Genomic DNA, 16,046 nt, shown 5'->3' with positions numbered 1-16,046 from the left:
GAGGAGCGATTTGACCTTCACTGCCCACCTGCAGGGACCCACCCCCTTTGTCCCGCACCTTCCTCATATAGACCTGGAAGTATTTTCGGCACTTTGGAAACTGTCTTTGACACATTCGTCCTCTGTCTTTCCGGTGTTGGCCTTGCTGAAATCAATTCCTTTCTTGTTTCACCTCTACTCGTCTCTCTGCCTCTGGATTTTATCAACAGCCCGTGTGGCAGAACCGGATCTGTTTTGCACCCCCGTGCCCTGGCTACATATGCAACAAACATTTATTAAGCTCCCAATGTATAGGGGTTATATTAGAAACAGATATCTGGAAAGGTTTCTTTGGAGGAGGTAACATTTGAGATTGGGTTTGAAATTACAGATAGGATTGTGCCAGAGATGGGACAGAAAGGGTATTCTAATAGAAGAATTCATATGGAAATTTTGGTGGCTTCGATGTACTATAAATACTTAGAGAATGGTAAGCAGTTCTGGCTACATATAAGAAAGGGCAAGTGATAAAATTGTCAAGGTTTATTGGTCCCAGCTGAGAAGGGACAGAAATGTGAGGCTTAGGCATTTTTCTTAATTTAGTGAGCAAGCAGGGAGTCCTTGAGGGTTGATAATATAGACATTTTTAAATTTGTTTTTAACATTTATTTATTTTTGAGAGACAGAGCACAAGCGGGGGAGGGGGAGAGAGAGAGAGAGAGAGAGAGAGAGAGAGAGAGAGAGAATCTGAAGCAGGCTCCAGGCTCTGAGCCGTCAGCACAGAGCCCGACGCGGGGCGTGAACTCACAGACCGCGAGATGTGACCTGAGCGGAAGTCGGACGCTTAAACCGACTGAGCCACCCAGGTGCCCCTGAAGATATTTTTAAATGGAAAACAAAAGTACCCTAAGAGGCCCCGATGATGTGGCAGGAAGTGAAACCACACCAGCAGGGATGTGGATCCAACTGAAGGGAGAATGGTTGGAGTCAGAAAGGAGCATCAGAGGAGGGGACAGGAGCAGCCTCCCTGCCGGGGGTCCCGGTGGAGCCCCCCCAGGAAGCACATTCTTGTGTCCTCGCAACCCAAATGGTTCTTTAGCCCCTGCCAGCCGAGAGGGGGAGGGGGGTCTGCTCACCTCTCCTCCCAAGCTTTTGCCTGGAGAGGGATTGCTCTCTTGAGAAATTGAATGTCTCCGAGAACACAGCAAAAAGCAGGTCAGAATTCCCAGCAGAAGTCAACAGGCCATGAACAAATGTACAAGCCCCAAGCCCTGGGCGATGCGTTCCCCACCCCACCCGGCCCCACCCCCCACTCCAGGCATCGGGCCGTGTGAGTTGGGTTCGAATATGACCTCACGCTTACCAGCCAGGACACCTTGAGCCAGTCGTTGAACCTCTTTGGAGTCTCAGCTTCCCCACCTGTAAAGTAGGAAATAAAAGCATTGCCTGCCCGCGACCTAGGATTCCTGAAAGGTTTCATCAGATATGAACGACTGCAACGTGACAGAGCGGTTATTTGTCGGTCGTTATTTTGCCGCGGCTCTTGACTTCTCGGGGCCTCTGTTTCCTCATCTGTAAAGTGGGATTGCGATAGTAGCCCCCCCCCCCCCAAAAGGCTGTGAAGAGTAGATACACGGATTCATATCAAGCTCGGTGCCTGGCACACACTGCCTGTCAGGATTTCTGCCCCATGAGGAGGGCGCTGTTAACACCCCCACTTTCCAAGTGACTTGCTTAAACTCCACTATTCCCACCAGGAGTTTGGGCTCCAGGGAGCCCTGCCCCTGGAGTGACAGGAATTATGGTGGCCCTGGGGCAAGGCCAGAGGCAGCCTGGGCAGGTCTTCTGCCTTCTCGGGGTCAACCCTCATAAAATGTGGATGGCGGTAAGCGCCCGAGAATGTGAGCCCTTTGCTGCGCCCGCGGGGTCATCGGGATCTTCAGGATCGGGGTGGCCGGGCCGGGCTCCAGACACACAGTAGGCTCTTGGTGCAGCCGACAGCCCCGCCCCCCGCCCCTCCCCCTCCGCTGGGCTGGGCGGGGCAGGTTAATACTAACCCGGCCGCCTCCGCCCCTCCCAGGCAGAGTCACTTGGGACCGGGACCTGCAGGTAAGCCGGCAGAAACTGGGCGGCTCGGGCCTCTGAGGGCACGGCTGCCTCTACCGAGGGCCGGCTGACACGGGGCCCTGAGCGGGGGGGAGTGGGGGGCACTTATCTGGGGACAGCCAGTGGCCTGTAGCTTCCCACCCCCCCCCACCCCCCCAGTTTCAGACTCCTGGGTTGGAGGCCAGAGGGATAGGAGGGACCAAGGGCCTCTCCCTCTGCGGTCCGTCGGAGCCGGGAGCCCAGCTGGGACGCCCGGTGGGCTCCAGCCCCCTCCTCCCCGGGCCAAAAGACTGGGCCCCCCACCGACCTCTGCCCGGCTGCATGAACACGCCGCTGGGGAAGTCTAGACGGCCATTCCTGCCAGGTTGGGCTGGAGCCTCACCAGCCTGGCAGGAGGGCTGGGGGTTGGGATGAGCACGGCCGGGGAGGCTGCTTGACCAAGGTCAGCCTCGTGGGAGGCCCCGAGGAGAAGGAGGAGAAGGAGGAGGAGGAGGAGGAGGAGGAGGAGGAGGAGGAGGAGGAGGAAGGGAGCTGGAAGTCTCTGCCAGCCGGCCTGCTGGGCTCCCATTATCTCCTCCCTTCCTCCCTGTCAGCCAAGACCCGCAGAACAGGCCCATCCCTGCCCCCTTTCTTAGATGCAGAAACCAGGCCCCAGAGAGGGTGAGCAGCTGGCCTGAGGACACCCAGCGGGTGAGCACAGGCCCGGTCGCCCACCACAACCTCAGATGGGGGGGGGGGGGAGACACGGTGTGGGCAAGCACCGCCTCCTCTCTGGGCCTCAGTTTCCCCGCATCTGTGAGATGGGAACATTGAGTTGGAGAAGGCCCCTTGATACATGTGGACGTTAGTGAGGGGGTGAGGGCGGTGGCTGAGCCAGGCCAGGGTTCCAGCACACCCTGCTACTCCCCTACTTCCATCGCCTCCCCTCCCGCCCCCTGCCCTCTCCGCCCCACCTCCTCCTTTTGCCCCGCCTCTGTCTCTCTGTCTCTCCGTCTCTCTGTCTCTCTTTCTGCCCATTTTGGCTTCTAGCTTTGGTTCTTTCTCTCCCTGCTCTGTCCTCTCAAACCCATCCTGCTCCAGCCCGGACAACCTCCCCACCTCTCTCATGAGGGCGGGCCGGGCCCCAGGCGGGGGTCACCGAGGACTCTGGGACAACACTGACTCAGACCCCTGTCCAGGAGCGGGTGTAGACCATGCCCACACTGCCAGCTGGCATGGCCCAGGCCAGCCAGGTGGACTCAACCCGCATGGCTGAGGCAGGCTGTCGACCCAGCCCTTGGCAAACTAGGTGGCCACCTTGGCACTGGGAGAGAGACAGGGCCCTGCTCACACAAAGATTATACTACAGTGGGAGAGGTCGGCACTCAAAAGATAAGACACAGATAAATCGTCGCAACTGAACTGAGGAGGGCACAAAGCAGAGAGCCGGGGAGGGTTCGGGACCGGAGCCTCCCGATGGTCAAGGTCGGACAGGGCCTTTCCCTCCTGGTGGGGCAGAGGGTGGCCCAGCCACACACTGAGGGTACACTGGCCCCCCACCCCCACCCCCTGCACCCCCCTGGGCCTAGGACTCTCATCTTCCGCTGCAAAACTTTGAAGGAAAGAGACCTCTTCGGGGGGGGGGGGGGGGGACGACAGTCCTGGCTTCTCTACCTGTGTGCCCACGTGTCATGGAGCGGACTGAGCCTGAAGAGTCTCATTCAAAGCCTTGGGGTTCTGTTCTCCCACAGTCGCTGATGGGGCCCCAGGAAGTATCTAGGCCTTGGAGTCTGTCTCAGGTTCTCCCAGGCCGGCACCCCGTTTCTCCCCGGCCCGGCCCACGCGGTGGGGAGGCCCGGGGGTGAGTGGAAAGGGATCCTGCTCAGTGTGGCCCCTGCCACATCTTCACGATCCCCCTGCCTCTGGGGCTCTCTGCTCAGGCCGTGACGGTCAGACGTGCCTCGGTTCAAACCCCAGCTCCCAGCTGACCCCGCTGAGTGACCCCAGGCACATTACTTTGCTCTTCTGAGCCACGGTTAACTCATTTATGAAATGGGGGTGATCATCCTGCCTACCTCGGGATTGTGGAGAGGATTTGATGGAGAGTGTGTGTAAAGCCCTTGGCCAGTAGATGATGGCTGTTGTTACAGTTCTCATTACTGTTATCATTACTGTCTCTTTTTGCCTGGATTCCTCCACCAGCTTCCTGATAATTAACCTATTTCGCAGGTCTCATTCCTACGCCTGCCCCGGCCCCACATTACTCTCTTCACAACAGCCAGCGTGATTATGGTAAAACGAAATTACAGCCGGTCCTCCCTCTGCCCAGGAAGGGAGACTTGGGCTCAGAGAAAACACCTAAACTCTTGCCTCCAGGGCCCTGTGTGACCTGCCCATCTCCTCCCACACTGGCCTCCTGGTTCTCCCAACACCAAGAGCTGTTGCTGGGACCTGGCAGGTGAGGCCCCACCCCAGGGCCTTTGCACTTGCTGTTCCCGCCCCCTGCACTACTCTCCCCTGGCAGCGCTCACTCTCACATTTCCTTCATGTTCCCCCTGACAATCCCGGATAGGAATGCCGCCCTCCCAGCTCTGCTCCCCTCCCACAGCCCTCATCACTGCTGACTTGCTCAGTGTTTCACAGCAAGTGCCCAGTAAATACTGGTTGAATGAATGCACCGCACTGCAAGGTCACTATAAGAAAAAGAGAAAAGAGAGATAAGGACTTTTAAAAAATTCCCCAGCATACTCCCTCTGAGCCACTCCTTAGTACTCTGAAACAACAGGGTACTCTGCACGTGCAGTTCCCTCTGCCTAGGACATTCTCCCCCCCTCCGCCCCTGACTCATTTCACTGATGGCCACATCCCCCATCAGTGTCTCCCAGGTCCAGGAGCATGTGGCACTCGGTATGTGCTGAAAGTAGGCCAGGGCAGGAGAGCCACGCAGGAGATGGGTTAGGCTGGGCCATTCCACCATCATAACTGCTTTCTAGACAAGAGAAGAGACTTGTGGGACCAAATCACTTCCCTCAAATTACAGAACCCAGAGAACTCGGCTCTGGGGTGTAGGGATTCAGTCTTTCAGTGCATAGAACCTAGTGCACATAAATGAAATTCAGGCTCCTTACCTGCCTATCTGCCCTCATCTCCCCATCAAGCCCACTGCTCCAGCCACACTGGCCCAGGCTCATTCCTGCCCCAGGACATTTGCACAAGCTGTTCCCTCTGCCTATATTTTCTTTGGGTTTCTTTATTCTTTTTTTTAACACATTTTTTTCTTTAAATCCAAGTTAGTTAAATATACAGTACAATGATGATTTCAGGAATAGAATTTCGTGGATTTTTGCCCTTAATGGAAAAACCGATATATTTGATTTTATACCTGCTATATATATTTAACGATTTTTTTTAAAAAAGATTTAAATCCAAGTGAGTCAACACAGTGTGATAATGATTTCAGGAATAGAATTTTGTGATTTTACACTTAATATTCTACTTCTCATTTAAAAACTATTTAAATATTTGATCCGGCTGGAATTCCTTTTTCAGGCATCGGGAATAGGAAGTAAGAAAGAGATCTAGTTTTATTTCTTTTTCCCAAAGGAGTACCGTAGCAAGTCAGACTATGCAGGAAAACCACAGGCGTGAATGAACGTGTAGCTGGACAGCTTGCTGAACTCTCTCGTTATTTTAATAGCTTTTCAGATGATACAAGTAACCATCTCTCTTTAGCAAATCCACCTCCTCCCTTTAATTATTGACTTCTTCCTCTTTATTAGAAATATCGTTTATTGCCTCCTCTATATCCTTTGTTTATTTTACACTACCTTCTGCGGTCAAGGCCTTGAGCAGTGAATCAACACCGCGCCGTCGACCGTTGACTGTTTCTGTCCGTTTCTCCTGGCGTGTCTGAGACTCTGGGGGAATGTTACTCAGAATACAGACGTTTGCTACTGTTTTGACTCCGCTATGGAGTGCGGTACCTATCAATATGAAATGACTCAGCGGCTTAATTTATACCCTTGGCATCAAATCCCATATTAAGGCTCTTTGTTTTTTCTCTCTCTCTCTCTTTCTCCCTCCATTCATCCATCTCTTTGCATTTCTCTGGAAGATGTCTGCCCCCGAGTTTACTCGTAACTTGTCAATGCCTCTTTCAGGTGTATTTCAACAACTAATGTTTGGTTTTGGTTTTTGATCAAATCCCCGTTAGGGCAAGACCTGAGCTTCTGAGTTGGGACATTCAGAATAAAGGAGATAAATGTTAGTTTCTGGCTACTATAATCAGTCTGATATATCCTTGAACATCTATGTCTGTCCGCTTGGCCACTGTTTTGCTATATATAATGTGAGTAGTTTAAACAAGATGAAAGCTTACTTACAATGTAAACAACACTGAACAAACAAAATAGTTCAGTGGCAGGCAGAACAGGACTGGTTTGCAGCTTTGTGCCATGAAGTCTTGAAGTCTAGTCTCCCTCTAGCCCCCACACCATCCCTCTTGGTGCAAAACGGCTGCTGGAGTTCTGGGCATCACACCCGAATTCCAGACAGCAGGATGGAGGAAGAGCGGGAAGGTACACCCCCTCATCTTTAAGGAGACTTCTCAAAGTCTTCACAGCCTCATCGGTCTGGCCTCGATTAGATGGCCATGCACCGCTATAAGGGAGGCTGGGAAGTATACTCTTGTAGCTTTTTGTTTTTTAATTTCTCACGTTTATTTATTTTTGAGAGAGAAACAGAGTGTGAGCAGGGGAGGGGCAGAGAGAGAGGGAGACCCAGAATCCGAAGCAGGCTCCAGGCTCGGAGCTGTCAGCACAGAGCCCGACGCGGGGCTTGAACCCACGAACCGTGAGATCATGACCTGAGCCGAAGTCGGACGCTCAACCCACTGAGCCACCCAGGCACCCCTGTACTCTTGTAGCTTGGTGGCTGTTTGCCCAACCGAAAATCTGGTCTCTGTAACAACAAAAGAAGAAAGGAAGAGGGACTCATGGGAGGCAGCAGCCATTTGCCTCGGAGTATCATTCAACCTCTCCCTGTTTGTCCTTCCATATCGGTTCACCGATCGTAGACAGAATCCTGCCCGAGTTGGTGTAGGGCAGCTTTGTCGCAGTGAGATCCTGCCCGTCCTGGACCACATTCTGGTCTCAGGTGGGAGTGAGCGGCCGAGAAGCTGTGCACAAGAGACCTGTGAGAGAGGTCCTCTCCAGGCGACAGCTGCCTGGAGCTTGTCTCCGTGGGTCCTCTCGGCTTGCCTCGAGCCAGGCCTGTTCCAGGCTGTTAGGTTGGCCTCAACAGGTGAGAGGCCAGAGCTTAAGCCAACTGCCTCAGGCCTCCAGAAAGGAGGTGGTGGGGTGAGACGGAAAGCAGGTCGGACTGCCCTCTGCTCCAGGATTGGCTTCCCTCAGTGGAGGAAGGAAGAAGAGAGTTCATCTGGGGCCCGAGAGTCAGATTCTGTGTGTGGGAACCCGGAAAGGAGCCGCTGAGGTGTGGGGAATTTCCCCGGGTGAGGCATGGCCACAGAGACGCTTCTGCCCCTTCTAGAAGAACAAGAAAGACTGACATGTGAAGAGGGAGGGACTGAGGGATCAGGCCTGGGTTCCCATGGGGGTTAGGAGGCCCAGTGCTGCAGGGGACGAGCTCCAAATCCCACCTCCCCGGACCCCGCCCACCTGTAAAAGGAGGTGACTGGCCCAATCAACATTTCTCTCCGAAATGGTGCCTATGCCCTTACTGGGCCCCAGGCACTGTTTAAGACGCATTAACTCATTAACATATTTGCATCTCATTCCAAAGATGAGGTCAGGACGGTCACTGTCCTCCATTCACTTTTTTTTTCTTTTCTCTTTTTCTTTTCTTTCCTTTTTCTTTGAAGAGGGTGCTTGGTTTGTTGTTTGCTTGCTTTGATGCAGCAGCTGTGCGATTCAATGTGTCCGACTTCTCTCTGGCGGTCTCTGGAATGACGAGCCACTGTTAGGGAGGCTTTCCCCTCTGGAAAGGTTAGCCATCAAAGAATGCGTCCGTTTTCCTATCACGAAGAGCCAACTTGCTCAGGAGAAGGGGAGAGATCAGGAAACACACCTGGGCTCCACGGCACTGTCTCGTCACCGATGGCGACCCTGACGTCTCGCTCACCTGATGTTTTTCTCCGGCAGCCCCGCCGCAGGCCGATCCGGGAGGTGGCGGCTTCGTTCGGCACGGGGCGGACATCACCATGCCCCTCCTGATACACCTGCTGGTCTGCACCTTCGGGCTGGGCTCCTGGGTGGCCATCAACGGGCTCTGGGTCGAGCTGCCCCTGCTGGTGACGGAGCTGCCCGAGGGGTGGTATCTCCCCTCCTACCTCACGGTGATCATCCAGCTGGCCAACATCGGCCCCCTCCTGGTCACCCTGCTCCATCACTTCCAGCCTGGCTGCCTCTCGGAGGTGCCCATCATCTTTACCGTGCTGGGCGTGGGCACCGTCACCTGCACCCTCTTCGCCTTCCTCTGGAATGTCACTCCCTGGGTGCTGGACGGCCCCCACAGCATCGCCTTCATGGTCCTCACCTTCTTCCTGGCCCTGGTGGACTGCACCTCGTCGGTCACCTTCCTGCCCTTCATGAGCCGGCTGCCCGCCCACTACCTCACCACCTTCTTCGTGGGCGAAGGGCTCAGCGGCCTCCTGCCTGCGCTGGTGGCTCTTGCCCAGGGCTCGGGTCTCACTACCTGTGTCAATGTCACTAAGCCGTTAGAAACCACCCCAAGCGCCGAGACCACCGGGAAGACTGTCTTCCCCCAGGTACCCGACATTTCCCATGGCCGCGCTCTGTGACTGATCACAGACTGGGCCACGTGGGGGGCTCGTGCTTCCTAGACGCTGGGCAGACCGCTGTCCTTGACCCGGCTGCGCTCTCGCATCACCTGCCCCAGGGGAGCTCACTTTCAGAGCGTTTTGCGTTTCCAGCTTGCAAAATCGGGACTGTGTGAACGTGTATTTCCTCAAAATTCCCCGGGTGATGCTAACGTACGGCCAGGGCCAAGAACCGTAGGCTTTAGCCACGGCTTCGTGTTATTTCACAAGTCAGACTTTGTTTCCCCCTGGGTCTTAGACACCTCACACGCACCCACCCGGTGTTGCCCAAACCACGGCAGTTCATCACCGGGCGCAGACCAGTGGCCCCAGGCGGCCGTGTCCTGCAAGCGTTTGACTTTGACTGTTTGACTTGGTTGAAGACATTTAAACGTTTGAAATGTCCCACGCGTAAATCTAGATGTACATAGGTTATCTCTTGAAAAGCGACTTGGCCGTGGGGCGCCAGGCGGGCTCAGTCGGTAGGGCACGCGACTCCTGATCTCCGGGTTGTGAGTTCGAGCCCCACGCTGGGCCTGGAGAGGACTTAAAAGCTTTAAAAGAAAAAGCGAGAGAGGGATTGGGCCACACCAGGCCACCTTCCCACAGGGCGACTTTGGGTGACGCTGCCCCTCCTCAGAACACATCTGTGGCTGTCAGCCCTTGGCAGGCGGTGGGGTGGGAAAAGGTGGAGCTCCTAAGTCAGAAAGAACCAAGTGGACTCAGGTGGACCGGTTTTGCCACGCACTCCCTATGGCCCTCGGGTAACACAGACCGTTCTGACCCAGGCAGAGGGCTGGTCCCCAGGGAGCCGTCAGAGCTCGTGAGCATTTATTATCATTACCTTAGGAGCTATGTGTTATGTCATTCATCCCTTATTAACAATGCATGCTATTTATTGTACATTATTATTAATATTGTTGTTACCTGTGCCCTGACACCCCCCGCGGATCCGGCTGAGCCTTGTTGTGTCTTTCCCCAGGGAGCTAACAGCACTTTTGCGTCTGACCTTGCCGGGACGGCACATTCCGCGGTCCATCTGGAAAGTCGCCACCTGCCGGCCAACTTCTCGCCTTTGGTCTTCTTCCTCCTCCTCTCCTTCATGATGGCCTGCTGCCTGGCCGCTTTCTTTGTCCTCCAGAGGCAGCCTAGACCCAGGGAATCTTCCATAGAAGACCTCCTCACCTCCCAGGTCACCCTCCACTCCATCCGGCCACGGGAAGGGGAGGACCTGGGCCCCCCCGGGCCAAGGGACAACAGCAAGGCCCAGGGGCATCCAGAGGAGAAAACGGCCCCCCACCACCCAGCCCACCTGACCTTCATCTACATCCTGGTGGCCTTTGTAAACGCGCTCACCAACGGCGTGCTGCCCTCCGTGCAGACCTACTCCTGCCTGTCCTACGGCCCCATTGCCTACCACCTGTCCGCCACCCTCAGCTCCATGGCCAACCCTCTTGCCTGCTTCCTCTCCATGTTCCTGCCTCACAGGTCCGTCCCACCTGGTCCTGGGGAACTCTTGTTGGGGCAGATTTCGTTCCAGAAGTCAGGATTCCAAACCCCACCTATCAGGATCTACGTGTAGTGGTTAAGAACACGGTTTCTAGGGCTTGACTGCCTGGGTTCAGATCCCAACTCCGTCACGTCCTAGCTTCTGTGATCCTGGATAAGTCACTCCGCTTCCCTGTGCCTCAAGGGTACTTATCTGGAAAATGGGGGTGATAATAGTTCTACCTCCTAGGGTGGCCGGGAGCATAAGACAAGCTAACTTTGTAAAGATTTTAGAGCAGTGCCTGCACATGGCAGGTCCAATGTAAGTGCTCACTTGCCTTGACATTGGCCATTGAGAAGGAATGGGCAGGCAGGAGCTGAGGTTCCCATATACAAATAGAAGCCCTGGGGCTCAGAGAAAGGGTCTAATTCCCAGGATTTCAGCCCTGTTCTCCTGCCTCCAGCTCCTGCTGGCTCCTTTACAGCTGCAGTTCTGGAAGAATGGCTAGGCAAATTGATAAAATGCAGATTACGCCAGTCTAGATTGGGGCCTGAGATTGCCAAATTTAGTCAAGCAACCTCGGTGGTTCCACCGTGGGGGGTTCAGACGCCGGTAGGAGACACAGGCTTTGGAGTCAGGGAACTTCAGGGTCCCACAACCTCCCACCCACCACTCTGCCCTGCCCATCCTGGCGGTCCTCTCCGACCCGCTCACACCCACCTCCCTCGGCCCAGGAAGAAGGGAGAATGAGAATATCGTCAGAAAAGGTCAGATTGCCAGAGAGCTGAATGTCCTCCCTTAGGGCTTACAACTGTGGCGGGGAGACTGGAGATTTCTGACGAAGCAGGAGCAGAAGCCACAGATCTGCGGGATGTGAGACACTCAGAATGTTAGAAATACCGAATCTGAAAGCCAGGGGCTCCAAGAATCTTCCAGCAGAAAGTGTCCTCAGAGGCAGAGGCAGACCCTCCGCTCTCACTCAGGACCACAGACGGGTCTTGGTGTCCTGAAGAGCGTAGGCAGGGAGGTCGCAGGGGTGACGACCCCAAACGAAGGATGGTGTCCTCAGTTGTCACACCCGGAGCCTACCTGGAAGGCCACCAGGGCCTCTAGATCAGGCCAACCTCACGTTGTAGACCAGGGTAGATGAAGCCGGAAGGGAAGGGGTCAGCTGAGGTCTCACAACACCCGCTGCTGTGCCAGTGCTGTGATCAAAGCCACCTTCTAGTCGGCCGGGCTTCCTGGCTGAGGTTGGGAATGTTGCAGGAGGAAATGACAGCAGATAAAATACTGGGCGGGGCCCAGGGCCAGGCCCGGCACACTCTGCCCCACAGGCCCCCACAGGCCTGCGACACTCATCTCCTAGGGGAGGAGACGGGCTCAGAGACCAGTCTTACAGCTCCAGTGGGACATGGGATCCGGATCAGGTCCCTGTAGCACCGGAGTCCGTTCTGTTCCCCCTGCTGTTAACGTTCAGGGTGACTTAGGCCAGTCTTGCCCCTCAGGAACCTCACTGACCCACTTGAGCCAGGTGGCCTGGAAGTTTCCACGTGGATCTGACCTCTAACCCCAGAGACGCTGACCCTCCCCCCCCCCCCCCCCCCCCCGGGGTGGAGGCGGCAGGGGCCGGGCTTGCCACCTCTTACATCCTTCTCCCCTACTCTGCCCTAGGTCTCTGCCATTCCTGGGTGTCCTCACAGTGCTCGGGACTGGCTTCGGGGCCTACAACATGGCCATGGCCGTGATGAGCCCCTGCCCCCTCATGCAGGGCCACTGGGGTGGAGAAGTCCTCATTGTAAGTACCTGGCCTGTGGAGCTGCCCACCCCCCCTCACCTAGCCAAGGCCCTTTCCACTGACCAAAGGCTTTGGGCCTGCTCCCCGAGGAAGCCCCAGGTGGGGTTGGGCAGCGGAGGGATGCTTCTCATTTGGGAACAGAGGCTTAGGAAGGTGAGGTGCCTGGTCCAAGGTGACAGTCCAGCCTCTCCCCTGAATGCCACACCCTTCCATGTGGACGGCCATGCGTCTGCCAGCAGTGGCCTTCTCCCAGACGCCCTTGACTTGGTTATGGGGGGACATAAATGCTATTGGGTTCTCCTTTGCCCTGGGCATGGGTGTCAACTCAGGGGGCCCCCTTAGCCCTAGAGGGTCACCCCCAAAGGCTCTACTCAATTCGGAGGTTATTCCCTGGGGTTCCCTTAGGCCCGCCAGGTCGCCCTACAAGCATCCTTCTCCCCTGGGGCTCACCCCCAAAGCCCCCTTCACTCTGCATCTCCCCTGCCCTGTACCCACAGGTGGCCTCTTGGGTGCTGTTTATCGGCTGCCTGAGCTACGTCAAGGTGATGCTGGGCGTGATCCTGCGCGACCGCAGCCGCAGCGCCCTCTTGTGGTGTGGGGCGGCGGTGCAGCTGGGCTCCCTCCTCGGGGCTGTGCTCATGTTCCCGCTGGTCAACGTGTTCAGGTTCTTCTCGTCCGCCGACTTCTGCAGCCTGCAGTGCCCCACCTAGGACCCCTGGCGTGGTCCGTTACATGACCCTGACCCGCTCCCGTTACTAACACTGGAAACCTGGGCAAGGCACGCAGCCCAGGCCACAGGGCAAGGGGCGGGGAGCCGGGGGGCAGAGCCCGAGTCCCTACACATCCACGCAGACTCCGCTCCGGAGCGGGGGAGAAAGCCACGGGCCTCCCACGGGGCCTGGAAATGCAAAGCACAGCCCTGCCCCCAATGCTGGGTCGCGGTGCCTGCAGTTCCTTTTCAGAACTCCCGCGGGCTCTTGAGCGACGGCGGATTTGCAGCACCCGGCCCGAGGCAGGCTCAGGGGTGTCCGAAGGGGAACAGCAGAGAGGGCGAGCCAGCCCTCACAAGCGGTGTGACGTCACTTATTTCTCTGTGCCTCAGTTTCCTAAAATGGGGACCATGATAAATAGCACCTACCTCACAGGCGGAGCACAGGGATAAAGGGAAGAAGCACCCAGCATTGGCCATTTCCTGACCTGATGCCCAAGGGAAGTTAAGTGCACATCAACACAACGGAGAAGTGGCCAGGAGGGTTGAGAGACGACCCCTGCCCGGTATCCTTTTTCCTATTATTCTCACAGAGGAGCTTGTAAAAGGACCCCTGGCTAATGGTGGGATCTTGGGGCATCTTGACTCCCCAGTCCCCAATATGGATGGACACTGTGCCCCACATACCCCTTCCCGTCACCGCTCCTGACTCAAGAAGTCCGGCTTCTTGGAAAGCAAGTGACCTTCTGGGAGGCAGAGAGATGGGGGGGGGGGGGGGCTATGCCAAACCTCTCAAGTGAGTCCCATCCCCTCCCCCAGCCACCAAGGCTGAGAACTGGACCCGAGAACCCTGGGAAGCAGCTCTCTCAGCTGGGGAGGAATGCATCAGCTACCTGATTATTATTTTGTTTTCTTTTTTCTTTTTTTAGAGAGACATTCCCTGCTTTTAAACTAAGATCAGCCCTCTAAAATCAATATAATCAGTTTTCAGTTCTAAGGTCAAGGCTAAGCTCAGAAACGAACAGAATCAAAGGCTTAGAGAATGTCCGGTCCTGGGACTTCTTTTCTTCAGTGGTTTGCTTGCTTGCCACCCGCCCTCCCTTTAATTTATTTTGAATAGATAATATAGTCGCATGTTTCAAAAGTCAGAAAATATAAAATGATGTTCAGCAAAAAAATTCCATCTCTCCTCTCCTTCCTCTGCCCCGGTTCCCCTCAACACACACACACACACACACACACACACGCACTTTATTTTCTTTTTCACTCTTGCAGAGATTATGCAAATGCAAATACAGAGTCTTTTTACAGAAAAAGTGCTAAACTACTGTGTCCCTTGTACCTTTCATTCAACAATGAAAATGGAGAGAGGGTTCTGGTTCTTTCCTATGACCACATCATATCCCGTCGTGTGGGGGTACCAAATTTATTCAACCAGTCCTCCGTAGAAAGACATTTGAAGGTACTGGAGACAACATTTGAAACCAAATCTCCCACTGCAATGCCTGGGTGGCTCAGATGGTTGAGGATCTGACTCTTGATTTAGGTTCAGGTCATGATCCCAGGGTCGTGGAATCGAGTCCCACCATTAGGCTCCATGCTGAGTGTGGAGCCTGCTTGAGATTCTCTCTCTCTCTCTCTCTCTCTTTCTCTCTCTCTCTCCCACCCATGCACGCTCTCTCTCTCTCTCTCTCTAAAACTGGAATTTTTTTTTTAATTTAAAAATCTCCCACCAATCAGAAAAGCTCTCCACAAAAGTGGCAGAGAAAGAAAACAGTTATATTACTGAAAAAACATTAAACCAGACTGGCGCACATCAGACAATCCGCCCAAGAGATTGCAAAGGCAGGAACCCCACCCTTTTATATCCTCCAGCAGATACGAGCCTACGACCTCCATGTTCTCAGACGATAACTAGTCCTCAAGGAAGGGTACTAGATGGCCCCTGTTTGTCACAATTCTTCCTGAATTCACCTGGCAATTGGGCTAGCTGTCTTTATGTGCAGGAGAAAGAAATTCCTATCTTGGGACACCTGGGTGGCTCAGTCGGTTGAGCGTCCGACTTCGGCTCAGGTCACGATCTCACAGTTTGTGAGTTCGAGCCCCGCGTTGGGCTCTGTGCTGACAGCTCGGAGCCTGGAGCCTGCTTCGGATTCTGTGTCTCCCTCTCTCTCTTCCCCTCCCCCGCTCTCTCTCTCTCTCTCTCTCTCTCTCTCAAAAAATGGACATTAAAAAAAATTTTTTTTTAATTTCTATCTTTACAAGAGGAAGCATTTTGCAACCTGGAGCCCAATGCTGATGTTAGGTTCCTACCCTCCCCCAGAGACTAGGTGATGGGACATTGACCTTCTGGATATGCTCTCCCATCCGTAAGAAAAGTGATCCTGGGTGGTAAAACTGGCTAGAGGCATATTCAGCTTTTTCAAAGACTTGAGTACACCTAAAAGGAGCAGGGAAAGAATTTACAAGTTTTCTAGAGTAAATGCTCTAAGGAAAGGGAGAGGGGGTGTCTCCCTCTTTGGCACGAGGGACAATTATTTGTATTTGCCCTTACAAGGGCATTCGGGTTGTTTTCAATTGTTGCCTCCCAGAAAGGATGTTGGAATGGATAATGAGCAAGGATAGGATCTCTCTGTACTGATGCGGAAAAATGGTCCAAGATTAATTCCGCACACAGAAAGGAGATGCGGAAGAATGCGTAGACTACGGAGTTAGCCACGCTAGTACGTTCTGTCTGGAACTAGGTGAGGGGGTAAGTGACCCAGCATTTGGAAAAGGCACCTCCATCTGACCCCCCCCCCCCCATGGTTTTGCTTTCAACCCACCGTTCTTGGAGGTCTTCGGACATTAGCAGCCTTTAAGTGAAGGTGCGTGAGTCAGCTCCCACAGTCTCCTCTGTATGATGGGCACAAATGAGAACATCTCTCAACCAGGGTTGAGCCGATAAGTGCGCGTGCTTAGCGCCGCACCCGCAAACAGCAAGCACTCAATAAATGCCTCTAGAAGCTCCCACTTTCTGAGCACCTGGGTGGCTCAGTCAGTTAAGCGTCCGACTTCCGCTCAGGTCATGATCTCACAACTCCTGAGTTTGAGCCCCGCATCGGGCTCGCTGCTGTCAGTGAGGAGTGCGCTTCGGATCCTCTGTCCCCCATCC

General features: G+C 54.7%; 2 protein-coding genes across 3 annotated transcripts in view; one reads left to right on the top strand and one right to left on the bottom strand.

Moving 5' to 3' along the window:
* Window positions 1–16,046, bottom strand: part of FAM110A (family with sequence similarity 110 member A) — a 122,408-nt gene that overhangs the window by 24,469 nt on the left and 81,893 nt on the right. The gene's annotated exons all lie outside the window — the stretch shown is intronic.
* SLC52A3 (solute carrier family 52 member 3) lies at window positions 2,045–14,469 on the top strand. 2 transcript variants are annotated; one of them, XM_042931364.1, is made up of 5 exons: window positions 2,045–2,088; window positions 8,223–8,848; window positions 9,882–10,387; window positions 12,060–12,183; window positions 12,681–14,469. In XM_042931364.1, exons 2-5 carry the CDS (start codon window positions 8,282–8,284, stop codon window positions 12,891–12,893), a joined length of 1,410 nt encoding a protein of 469 aa, XP_042787298.1. In that variant the 5' UTR covers window positions 2,045–2,088; window positions 8,223–8,281; the 3' UTR covers window positions 12,894–14,469. The 2 variants fall into 2 exon arrangements, with proteins under 2 accessions (XP_042787298.1, XP_042787299.1); XM_042931365.1 differs by lacking the exon at window positions 2,045–2,088 and adding an exon at window positions 2,758–2,775.

Source organism: Panthera leo, chromosome A3, assembly GCF_018350215.1.
Source record: "Panthera leo isolate Ple1 chromosome A3, P.leo_Ple1_pat1.1, whole genome shotgun sequence".
NCBI lineage: Eukaryota > Metazoa > Chordata > Mammalia > Carnivora > Felidae > Panthera > Panthera leo.
Note: the sequence above shows the minus strand (reverse complement) of the source record. Positions and strands in the feature narration are given on the sequence as shown.

Bases quoted from the DNA above. Each gene is read 5' to 3' on its own strand.
- SLC52A3 (XM_042931364.1), top strand. From the start codon at position 8,282: ATGCCCCTCCTGATACACCTGCTGGTCTGCACCTTCGGGCTGGGCTCC. The intron at 10,388-12,059 runs GTCCGTCCCACC...ACTCTGCCCTAG, and splicing joins TCCATGTTCCTGCCTCACAG to GTCTCTGCCATTCCTGGGTG. The intron at 12,184-12,680 runs GTAAGTACCTGG...CTGTACCCACAG, and splicing joins GGGGTGGAGAAGTCCTCATT to GTGGCCTCTTGGGTGCTGTT.